The sequence below is a fragment of the Tachysurus vachellii genome, chromosome 15 (assembly GCF_030014155.1).
Source record: "Tachysurus vachellii isolate PV-2020 chromosome 15, HZAU_Pvac_v1, whole genome shotgun sequence".
Taxonomy (NCBI): domain Eukaryota; kingdom Metazoa; phylum Chordata; class Actinopteri; order Siluriformes; family Bagridae; genus Tachysurus; species Tachysurus vachellii.
This window is the reverse complement of record NC_083474.1, coordinates 9,287,150-9,299,422: the sequence shown is the minus strand read 5'-3', so window position 1 is coordinate 9,299,422 and position 12,273 is coordinate 9,287,150. Positions and strand designations below refer to the sequence as shown.

At 40.3% G+C, this 12,273-nt stretch overlaps 1 protein-coding gene across 1 annotated transcript; it reads right to left on the bottom strand.

Moving 5' to 3' along the window:
• Positions 1 to 789: 789 nt before the first annotated feature.
• On the bottom strand, positions 790 to 6,101 carry dlc (deltaC). Its single transcript, XM_060887965.1, has 9 exons — positions 5,807 to 6,101; positions 5,479 to 5,718; positions 5,163 to 5,211; positions 4,806 to 5,063; positions 3,817 to 4,178; positions 3,483 to 3,699; positions 2,350 to 3,046; positions 2,144 to 2,249; positions 790 to 2,046 (listed from the first exon to the last, which is right to left on the bottom strand). Exons 1-9 carry the CDS (start codon positions 5,864 to 5,866, stop codon positions 2,041 to 2,043), a joined length of 1,995 nt encoding a protein of 664 aa, XP_060743948.1. The 5' UTR covers positions 5,867 to 6,101; the 3' UTR covers positions 790 to 2,040.
• Positions 6,102 to 12,273: the final 6,172 nt, after the last annotated feature.

The following is a 12,273-nucleotide window of genomic DNA, read 5'->3' as shown; positions in this document are numbered from 1 at the left end:
GTAGGATTGATGTGGCAGAGGACAGGTGCCAGGCTCCCGGGGAGACCAGTGTGGGAGGCCGCCCTCCCCCAATTTAAGCCTGAGATTCAGTTTTTCTGTAGCAGCAGCAGGAGGAAGAGGAGGAGGAGGAGGAGGAGGAGGTACAGGAAGGGTAAAGGCTTATGAGTGACAGGTGATATCAGTCTAAAAGCCATCAATAACTTTGAGGGCTTGACAGTGTGTGAACACAGTAAGATTCACAGATGATTCAAATGTTTAACAACTAAACTCTCTACGTAATTTCTGTGAAGTGGAAGTGGGCTGCTCTGTGTTTGGGAATTAGCAAAAATATACACAAGCAATGAGGAGATGGATTAAAGCTGGTCTTTATAGCTTTACAGCATATGCTGTGGAAACTCCTCCTGAAGATTTAGGGAATTTGGTATTTAACATTTTCCTCCATTAAGCCCTGGATGAGGAGTCTTATTCATTTCTCGATAAATAATCATTCAGCTTTTAGCAAAATCTGCACATCTCCAATCTAACCCATCTCTTAAAAGTTTCTTCCGTGTTTTAAACGTTGACGACACATTAGGAGCTGAGTCATTTAGTGATAATGCAGCAGTTGTTAACATTTTCCATGGTTCGACTCCACAATAACACAAGACTCATTTGTTTATTATCCCTGTATTTAGACATTCCTATAAAGACGTAAATAGCGAAGTGGACTGGAAGAGAGTAACTGAGTAAGACACAAGACACTGATATAGATTTTATGATTTATTTTAAGAAAAAATATATATATATATATATTTCTGACTTTGTGATAATAGGTTTATAACATTGACATATATACAATTCTGTTCATAAATACAAATTATTTACAAATTAAATAGTAAGAACATCTCAAGGTTCTGTACAACACTGCATTGTTAAATTAAGAAGGATATGAATATAACATATAACAAGTTGTCTATTTGGTATAAAGTGAAAAAATATATATTTTTTAAAAAAAGCCTCTTTAGTGGAGTCTTTTTAAAGACCCCGATGCAGAACATCAACAAACCAGGACATCTTAACAACTATGAATCTATTTGCCTAAACAAAATGCTTCTTTTAAGTCATGGGAATGTAGTAAATAGCTTACTGATTGTGGACAGCGGCGAGATGCAAGCTGTACATTTAAAAAAAAAAATTAAAAATTTTATCCACCAAACCCTGCTATACAAATATTACTATTCTGCATACCTCAAATATATGTCTAGATCTCCTTTGACAAGTTCTGTTACAAATATAAGTCAGGGTTTCTAAGAAGTACCTCTTCATTCAGGCACAGCATTTAAGATTAGGTACTTATTTGGATTGACTTTGCTTTCTCTGATAGTCAAGGCCATTAAAGACATTAGATGTTGTGTAACAGATCCTGATTACACAATATTTTAGATCACTTCCCAGGAACAGTGTTCAGTGTTCACCCTGCCTGTAGCAGCTGTCTTGGGTTTGATTACAAGTCCTCAGGCAGATCCTCATTTTGCTTGTTCCACATCATATTCCATGGTCAGCCTCTTGAATTGTTCCACTACATTTACATTGCCTCTTAAGGTTTGACTGACTGAATGCAAGGCCTCATTTGGTATAAAGTGTCTCTTCTTGATTAAGACGCACCATTTAGTTTTTTTGTTTTCCATAGTAAGGCATATGGAGAGAAAAGGTCCTGCCTTTTTTGTGATTAAGGATCCTTTGATTAATTTCCATCCATTTCCTTTGTTCTGCAAAGTTTGCTTTTCTTTTTAAAAGTTCAATATATATATATGTATATATACCTATATATAAATTGTAGTGCAAATTATGCAATTTCACCCCTCTTAAAGCTCTTCTCTTCTGTTGCCAGCGCAACATCATCCAAAACAAAAAGTAGTCCTCTCATATGAGCAGCAGCAATAAATATTAAATATGTCAATGTAATATATATATAGTCTCTTCAACTGGTCTTTAAACGCTTGTAAACATGTTCAGACGAGGCCTGATGTTGATTGAGGTGCTCCAGTTTATACAATACTGTTAAACCTGGTGAGAGAGAGGGAGAGAGAGAGAGGGATAAGGTGTTAAATCTCATTCTTAAAGTACAAGCAAAATTTCAATATTTTTAAAGAATGATACTTACCTCAGTAGCAAAAACACGTGGCTCAGGAATGATGTATACAGGATGATACAAATCACCTTTAGGGAAGCTCAAAGGAGGAACTAATATAGAAGACTCTGAGTTTTTCCTGAAGAAAACACAAACATAAAAACAGGTTAGACCAAGTTCAGTGGAGCCTAGATAAGCAGGAAGTGAGTTTAAGACCAAAAGAAGGAGGAAACACTTACAGGTCTAGTTTATCTTTTGTATTTTTCTCATCTTTGGCAAGATTATATTCCAACATCTTTTGCTTGTTGTTATCTTTACAAAGTGTATCCATGATGCCAGAGCTAAGCTCCGCATCCTTGTTGGACACCTTGAACAGGCCACCAGGGATGAGTAAAGCTTCTTTCTCTTTGTAGCTGGACTGAGTGTTAGAGATCACTGAGTTGCGATTGTTGATGGTGTCCAGATCATTGCGCACTGCAGAAAACATAGATCTGTTGCCACGTCTCATCTGCTTGAGGAGGATGATGGTAGCACACAGCACCAGCGTCAAGGTGATGAGGCCCAGAGTAAAGGAGATGGCCAGGGCTATGGGGAAACTAGATACAGCAGGAGGATTTGTGGGTAGCTGGTCGTACTCGCAGCGCAAACCCATGAATCCTGGAGGGCACTGGCACACAGGCCCACTGAAGTGAGTGTAGCATGTGCCGCCATTTTTGCAGGGGAGAAAGCTGCATGCATCAGCACGTATGTTGCAATCCTTGCCTGTGAAGCCCAACGTGCACCTGCATGTGTAGTCATTAATGCCATCCACACAGGTGCCCGCATTGCGACACGGGTTACGGGCGCACTCGTCAATGTTTATCTCACAACGCAGTCCTTTGAAGCCGGGGCGACATTGGCACACAACTCTGTGACCCAGGTCTAGACACTGGCCTCCTTTCAAAAAGAAATGGGGAAAGGAAATGTTAAAGACTGAAACACAAATCATAGGCTGAGATGTATACTTTATTTATAGGGAACATAAGCAGCAGACATGTAATGCTTAAATAGTACATATGGGAACAGTGTGTTAAATTTCTTTCACAATAAGACTCCTGTGCTCATCATGACAGCTCTATCTTTCACGCTATATCAGCATGTGAGACAAACTGGCGTCTTTCCTATCCTGCTCAAGCAGCAATCTTGAGGGGGCTGGCAGTCATGCTAAATGGATGCATCTCAAGCTACACACATAGTGGGCTGCCACTTGAAGATGATGAAAGCTCAGAAATGCCAGAGCAGCATAATTGCTTGCATTTTTCTGATAAGAGCTTTATAGAAACCCAGTTTACTGTGTCTGTTTTCTCATGTTGTTATGGGTTGCAGGGCTTACCGTTGGCACAGGGGTCACTGCTACAGCGGTCAATTTTCTTCTCACAGTTGGAGCCCATGTATCCAGGAGGGCAGCGACAGGAGTAACTTCCAGTTTCTGTCTCCACACATGTTCCGCTGTTGAAGCATGGTCCGTCTGCGCAGGTCATAGCGCTAACCTCACAATTCTTTCCATAGAAACCCTGGGGGCATGTGCACGAGTAGTCGTTCACCAAATCCTACAAAGAAGAAGGGAGGAAAAAACATAAACTACCTACAACATACTAGCTTTTGATGCAAACCAAAAGACACAAGGTGAAGATAATTCTGTTCTAGGCTTAAATGTGGGCACTTACGTTACAGCTGCCGCCATTCTTGCATGGATTGCTGTTGCACTCATTGGTCTCGATCTCACAGTTGGTACCACTGAAGCCAGGCTTGCAGGTGCAGGTGTAGCTCCCCTGGCCAGTGTTTGTGCATGTGGCATCATTCTTGCAAGGTTTATGATTGGTGCAGAAGTTAAGGTCTTCGTTACAGTACAGGCCGCCCCAGCCTTCCTTGCAGTTGCACTGAAACGGCTGGTCACAGGTTCCATGCACACACCCAGGGTGCTGCTGGCACTCGTTGCATAGGGGGCCCTGCCACCCGAGGCGACACTTGCACTCTCCAGGGGTCTTACAATCACCGTTCTTCTCACTGCAGCCAGGCGAGCAGATGGCTGTTAGAAACGAGAGGCAGAAAAAAGGGGGTAAATTAGAATAAGGGTTCCTTTTGCACTAAAACACACACGCGCACACACACACACACAGACACACACACACATAAACCCCTCCCCTTTACCTTCCCAATGCGCGGGCACGTCAAGTATTTGTTAAGTACTAAACTAAGCAGCTGGGACGCAGACAAAAGAGACACATGCCGTGTTTTTTACGCAACGCAGAGCACATTACTTAAACCTTTCGTCTTTAGTCCTCCTTAGTCTGATTGTCAGAAGAACAAAAAGAGATTAGAGTCCCAGATTTTTTCCCCCATCAACTCAAACGGGCTCGTTAAAGTGCTTGACTTTCCTGACCACAGAAGCACATTATATCCCGGTTTGCACTAAGCTTATTTTATCATTGGAAACAATCAGAGTAACACTATAAACTGAGCTGCGATGTGATCAACCACTTTAAAAGCTAACACAGAATCAGAGAAAAATCTGAAGCAGAGCGCGTGCGCTAATTCTTCTTTATTATTATTAGGATTATTATTAGGATTATTATGATTGCATTTTTAAACTTCTTTTCAGAAGGTTCTTAATACATAAGGTTCACACTGTTAGAAGATAAATAAAGATACTTACGATCGGTGCAGTATTCGCCTTTCCAGCCAGGTAAACAGATCCTCTGTCCGGTCGAGTCACAGGTGTAGTGGCCGAAGGTGTCGTTGCGCGGGCGGCAGTAATCCGAGCAGCTTTCTCCGTAGTAAAACTCGTCGCACATTACATGGTAAGAGTAACGCAGTTCACTCTTCTCCCCGAACCGCTCGTCCTGCACAGAGTTCTCCCCAGTTGTTACACCCCCTTTAGTGGCTAGGAAGCTGATCGGGTTGCTTTGATCTTCTAAAAACACACCAATTGTATTAAGTGGTTATTCACGTGTTCACAAGAATCTTATGGTTAAAGCACGGCTGAAGACAGAAACACAGGACAGGGGTTTACCTGATGAGGAGTCTGCATGCCAAGCTTCAATCATCACGGAAAACCTTGCCTGTGAGAAAAATACACAAGAAATCCATAAGCACACATAAACGCTTATATGCGTAAAGTTTTAATGCACACTGGATAGAAGTGAAGATTAAGGATACATTAAGAAGAAGAAGAAGAAGAAGAAGAAGAAGAAGAAGAAGAAGAAGAAGAAGAAGAAGAAGAAGAAAGAAAGAAAGAAAGAAAGAAAGAAAGAAAGAAAGAAAGAAAGAAAGAAAGAAAGAAAGAAAGGTGCAAAACAGGTATTAGTACAATATTGGGAGAAACTCACCGGCCATTTGAAAGTGAAGTTTACTTTAATAGGTGCGCTGTTGGAGATGGCGCTCGGATCTGCGCTAAGGTTGGCTGTGCGTCCGGAACCGTAGGCGCACCGAGGATCAGCCGACATCACATCTTGAGAGTGTTTGAGACACACACGGAAAAAGATGAGACAGTTCTGCGAGTTCTTACATACACCTCCAGGGCTGGTAAACGAGTGCACTTTCAGCTCAAACACACCGGACGAGTCGACCTGAGAAACAGGACACGGGGTAAATAAATACGCACGGGTTCAAAGGCGCGCTCCAAGCACCTTAACAAACACCAGTTACACTACTCACCAGGTGAGACGCTATCAAAATAAGTATGCACGTTGATAAAAAATGAGCCATTTTCCTCATGGTCTGCCAAAACAGCAGACAGGACCAGAGCAGGTATCCGATACAAGTGTCTGATGTCTGTTTTTACAAGTAACCAAAAAAAACGATAAATGGAAAAAAAGAAAGGAAAAAAGCTTAATTGGAAACCGAGAGAGTGATGTTAAGTGTACAAATAACCTGCTAAATACGCGTATCGTGACCTGGAACTTACGATCACTAAACTAACCTATGAGCTCCACAATTCGTGCTCTTTGGACCTGTGTTTCTGTTTAGTAGAGCAGAGTGCACGCGCCGAGGATTTTAAAGTCGCTTGCCCGGGGCGGGGCGTATGCAAATGACCTGTTGTTGTCATATAAATTACTTTTTATTTTGACCTCTGATTAAAACGAAAATGGAGAAAATATGAGATTGTCTGACTTTAGAATCACTAGAGAAAAAAGAAAGAAAAAAAACTAAATGCAAACAAATTCGTATAGATGATTTAAAAATATATTATTATTGTTGTTGTTGTTATTATTATTATTATTATTTATTAAGCTTCTCATGAATTAGAGAAAGGATTTAGAAATGTTTTGTAATTATTTTTTGTAGGATTTTTTTTTCTTAGCCTAAGATTTATTTAACCAGGATTTGTGGTTACACGTTGTGGAAGTTAGCATCTACCCCCAGTAGTTTCCCCCTCTTTCTGCCTCGTGCCGGGCTTTTTTCATATGCATGTTTTTGAGCTCTTTTTCCTCGGGGGAGGGTTGCAGAGGTTGTTCCCCCTCGCCCCTTTTAATTCAGATCTGTGTGTGTGTGTCATTGTTAGGACGCGTGTGAGTCGTTAAACCGGCGCGCCGCTTATTGTGCCTTTAAGATCCGGGGCTTCTTTTGTTCTCAGGGCTTCACTCGTGGGCCTCTGGGGGCTGAAAATTACACATAATTGCTTTTGTGAATTGTGTGCGTGTGTGTGTGTGTGTGTGTGTGTGTAGGGGGACTGTACTGACCACAGCTGTATGCTAAAACAGCACCTGGTGAGACTGAGACTGTATCTTACGCGCACCACCTCGTCACCAATTCTCCCCTAATGAACACATTCGTCTCAGAGATCCATTAATGCGTGGTGAAAATAAGCTCTAGTGGGGGTAATTAAGCCACTCTAACCGTCCGAGGTCGACCTGAGGTTTCTGTTTAACAGACGTGGTTTAAAACCAGCAAAACAATCAGGTTGTTTCAACGGCTCGCGCATTATGTCTCCTCTTGTGTGCGTGTGCGCCAGATATATGCCGTGTTCATTGAGCGTCGCGCTCCCTGGCACTGAATCACAAGCACATACCTCACGACAGGTAATCAGACTCGTTTTGGAGAAATTTCACAGACGCGTGAAATCTACAAGCCTCAGCCTTTGGGAGCCCGGATTTTGGGTTGAACGTTGAGGCATAGCTTATGGGGTTGGTTGGTCTACCTTTTTTTTTTTTTTGGATATAACTATGCATTTGAACATGTAGATAAATGTCATTTCGTTTGGGGTAAAAACAAAAAAAGTAGATTATGTGATGATGACACTGCTTTGCAAACTGTTGCTCCTCTCTAGCGGTTGCCTGTTGTTATGCTAATGAGAGCAGCGCGTGCCTCTGCTGGCACACTGCCTGCGTCAGGGCAGATTAAAGAATGAATCGGACCCCGATTTCTCTTGTTTTAGTTCATATAGTAAGCAGGCGTGTATGACGAGCCAATATTCCAACGTTTCAGCAATGGACCTCTTTTGGTATCGGTGCGGATCTTTAAAACGCAGAAAAACGAGGGGTCACGTGACCGAGGAAACGTATTAATTAAGCAAATCGATGGCCATCTGGTGCAATCGAAAGCGCACGCGACGCACGTGTAATGTTTGCAGCAGACGCATACAATGTAATGATCGGTACGTCACTGCAATATACCGACTAGTATAAAGAGAAAGTGTTATATTCTATATAGACACAGGCAGGACATTTGTGCATTTTATGCTTGTGCATCAACTTAAAAAATAAATAAATGAAAAAAATCACCCACGTGTCCAGAGGTGTTAGAACCAACGCTTAGGGCCAAGGCGGCATTGTGTCTCCAGTGGTGTGAGGATCAGGAGGAGGAGGAGGATTAGTGGGAGATCAGAATAGTCGGAAAGGCACACTCCGACTTTTGGGAAGGTGCGAAGCGGTGGCAGAAGGCACTGTGTGCTCACAAATGTGAATCTGTCGAGGTGTAAGGTGCGACACCGGGCGCTCGAGCCACGCTGGTTCCCACACAAGCACCTCCTCGTGCACGTGCACACGGAGATCTGAAGTGTCACTCTGGCGCATGGCTTTTGTTCACAGCTTCGGCCTGCAGTTTGGTCAGGAGTTGTTGTGGGAAACGTGCAGGCTGAGCAGTTATTAAAAGATTTATTTTAGTTAAAAAAGTCCAAATGTCCAACGTTCTCCAACTTGATGCTGAGTGCGTAGGGCACTAAGTACGGGGATTGCGCGTGGCTCTTTATGTGGCTCAAACGCATTTAAAGGAAAACAAAAGATAATTAGAATATGTGCTTAGCTGTAATGATGATGTCTGTAGGCGCCTGAACTCTGCCCCAGGGCACTGCGGCACGTGGCCGTCTGTCCAGCTCAGAGGCGTCAAACTAAAAGCAAAAGTTTCACTTAACACCTAAACATTCGGTGACCCCAACATGCCTGGTGCATAAAAAAAATCTAGAACAAGCATGATGAGCCGAGAGAGATCTATAATGAGTTTTTCACCAGGGTTGCATAGCAGACAGACATGCATACATACATACATACATACATACATGCATGCAGGCAGACATAGATGCAGGCAGACATACATACATACATACATACACACATACATACATACATACATACATACATACATACATGCAGGCAGACATACATACATACATACATACCTACATGCAGACATGCAGACATACATACATACATAAAGCAACCAACACGTTCTTAATCAGGTCAAGATATGGGAATTATGCCCATACAGAACTGAACTGTAATATCTCTTATGACATATATATACAGAGAGAGAGAGAGAGAAGCATATATACAATGACATAACATGCTATTAATAAAATTACACAAAGCTTTTGAGGATGTGATTGAAGCCCTTATGCTGAGTAAGCAATAAGTTTCTGGTCAGCATCTATCTAACTAAATAGAATCTAACGAAAATGCACATGTTCACCAGCACTAAGCTATATGACCTTTAACAGCTTGATAACATTGTTATTATTATATTATTATGTTATTTTGACTAATTACTGTATGTAAGTATTGTATAAAAATGAATTTATACTGAAAATGCTATCCAGCTCTATAGACTAAAGTTGACCTGAAAATCCACACACCTAAGTTGATAGGAATGTTTTATAGCCGTAGTTTATACACAACTGGCTGACATGTTCTCCAAAGTAACAACCACAGACCTTAGAACAAAATCTATCAATGAAATCTACAGTAATTACAATAAAATAGAGAAAAAATCCATGCAATAATTATCCACCTCTTTGTGCTCTAATGCAGTCTTTGTTAGTTTGGATCCCATTGACTATTTGCCCTCTTTGGGTCACATGATCACAGCTGAATCTGCTCTACTTGAAGCATTGTTTAAGCAAAAGCAAAACTGATCTATGTATTGATCCAGGGTTTGACATATCAGTGTGAGAAATATTCATGCATCTTCAGTGAGCAATGTATCCTGATCTTGGGAAACACTGTGCATGCCATTCTTCCCGTAAGCCATCAGACTGCACTGGTCTGTACAAATCAACCACTCATTCAATTGAGTTTTGCACAACACATTTCAATACCTCATCAAACTTCTGCTATTACATAAGTATGTATATTTTTAATTGAAAGCTCTTTGTTTACAATTTCTTTAGTTTTGCACAATGTATTTTAAAATATGCAGTATCGTAACCATTCAGCTCTATTTTGTGTTTTTGTCTTGTAGTGTTTTTGTATTGTCTGCAATACATTGCACATGTGCTTTATGTGGCTACTTAAACTTACTTTGTCATTAGCTCTGTGTTATGCATACAATATATGCTAGCTGTATTTGGTTGAAATGACAATAAAAGCTTCTTGAAGTGATTTGACTTGGCTTGAAAATGAGCACCATGCATGCAGATTTTCACACACATTCACACCTTGTATATGACATTCACCAATCCATATACCAGCATGTTTTTGTGAGGCTGAAGAAAACCTAGAGGAATATGTGAAAAAAAAATGAGAATATGTGAAACTCTACATGTGCAGACAGCAACCTGGACTCAGGATTAAACCCAAAACCTCGAAACCGGAAGGTGAAAATTTTATCACTTCACGTGTTGCTTAATTCTCTGTCAAGTCATCAGTGACATACTTGTTCTGCAGATGTCAAGCTGTCTATCAGCAAGGTGTCGAATGTGGTAGAAGAGCAAGGGTTACCGAGAGTGCAGGCAAATGGTATTAGTCCAGTGTTAATTATATTCTGAGATACCAGAGAGACTAAGAAAATCTTAGACTTACGTTAAGAATAACGTAAATTTATTTGGTAATTATATTATTTGTTAACTGAATGTGTGCTCACAGTGTTCTGTAATGGACTCACAACTAGTTTTTCCATAATCAGGATAGGTTCCAGACTCACCATGAGATAAGGATGAAGAACAACAACAACTTTACATGAACAGAAAAGCAAACCTTTATTTATTTATTTTTCCATATTTTTTTAAATTATATTTATATCCTCAGTGTTACTGAAAATTCACCTGATTTTTATTCTTGAATACATACACATTACTTTTGCTTAAATATTCTGCCATACCAATACAAGACATTTCTCAGGAAGTAAGTCAATCTGGATTAAATCTGCAAGCGAAATTACTGCCAAATGGAATTAAGCAAGAATCACACATTTCCAAATATCTTAGAAATATCTTTCTCAAACACCCACTAGTTCCATGGAAGTGGGTACTTCAATCTTCTCTTCAATCTTTCTTTTAAAGTTCTCAGTAATGATTCTGAAGCTACTCAGGAAGCACTCTTGTTTATCTCTGCATAGTATTTGTTTGATATTAGTTTTATTTATAAAAACCAGTGCATAAACTTAGGGTAAAAGATTTAAACATTCTTCAGTTCAGTTCAGTTCAGTTCTCTTCCCATTTTTACTCAACACCATTTTCCTGTTTCAACATTTACGAAATTTTACACCAGTCAACATAACCAACATTCATTATTATGAAGCTCAACATCCCCTATGACAGTTTTCAGTTCAATGTGTCCATCACCTTAAAAAGACAACAAATCATAACTTCAGCATTATTCCCTTCTTTCTGAGTGAGTGACATTGGGGACATACTAGAAATGTACAGCTCAAGGATTATGGGATACGTTTAGAACATTGACCAAACACAGACATGTATAACTAAAGCTTTATCTCATTAATTAATTAAATGAAGTTATAAATCGAGTGTGTGTGTGCCCTGCGATGGGTTGGCACTCCGTCCAGGGTGTATCCTGCCTTGATGCCCGATGAAGCCTGAGATGGCACAGGCTCCCCGTGACTCGAGGTAGTTCGGATAAGCGGTAGAAGATGAATGAATGAATGAATGAATGAAGTTATAACTCAGCACAGATGTTTTAACACTTAAATACTACATAATCATATATATGTTGAATAGAAATTTATTTAAAAATATTATATTCCCAATATAACTGGATTGACTCACTTACGGTTATCTGATGTACGTTCTTTTTTTCTGTTGTTCCGAAGTATTTCTAATGAGTGTGTAGTTTTTATTACTCACACTCACTCATCAATTCAATCATGTAGCAGAAGAAAAAAAAATATACAGGTCAAGAGCTTCAGTTACACATCAGAATGGGGGAAAAATGTGAGTTCACTCAGTGACTATGGTGTGGATGTTGGTGTAAACTGGGCTGGGTTAAGAATTTAAGAAACTGCTGATCTTATATGGGATTCACACACACACGAGGTCAGAGGAGTAAAGGTCAGATTCAAGCTTACAGTCTACAGTAACTTGAGAGATCACTCACTGAATCAACTGTGAACAGAAAATCATGTCAACACAAAGCACACTGGTCCTTGTTCCTGGGGCTAGAACAGATCACACATCAGGTTACAATCCTGTAAAAAAAAGAACAGGTTACTAGGTCTACCGTGTAGACAGGCTAACCAAACATGGACATATAAAGAATGGAAAATCGCCACCTGGTCTTTTTTCAGCCTTTAACTTTCAGCCAGTACCTGTGAGCCTGGCGATATCCATCCACAAGTTTGGATACAAAAGCTAATTTACCCCCCAAATATGACCACATGAGAATAATATCCCCAGGTTTACATAATTAACTCATTTTAGACCAAAATGCCAGATATAGTCTTATAATAACCAAGAA

What these genes read in the sequence shown, in the direction of transcription:
- dlc (XM_060887965.1), bottom strand. Translation starts at nt 5,866, where the DNA reads ATGAGGAAAATGGCTCATTTTTTATCAACGTGCATACTTATTTTGATA. An exon ending in TTTTGATAGCGTCTCACCTG is followed by an intron (nt 5,719 to 5,806) that starts GTGAGTAGTGTA and finishes CCTGTTTCTCAG; the next exon opens with GTCGACTCGTCCGGTGTGTT. An exon ending in ACAAAAGATAAACTAGACCT is followed by an intron (nt 2,250 to 2,349) that starts GTAAGTGTTTCC and finishes TGTTTTCTTCAG; the next exon opens with GAAAAACTCAGAGTCTTCTA.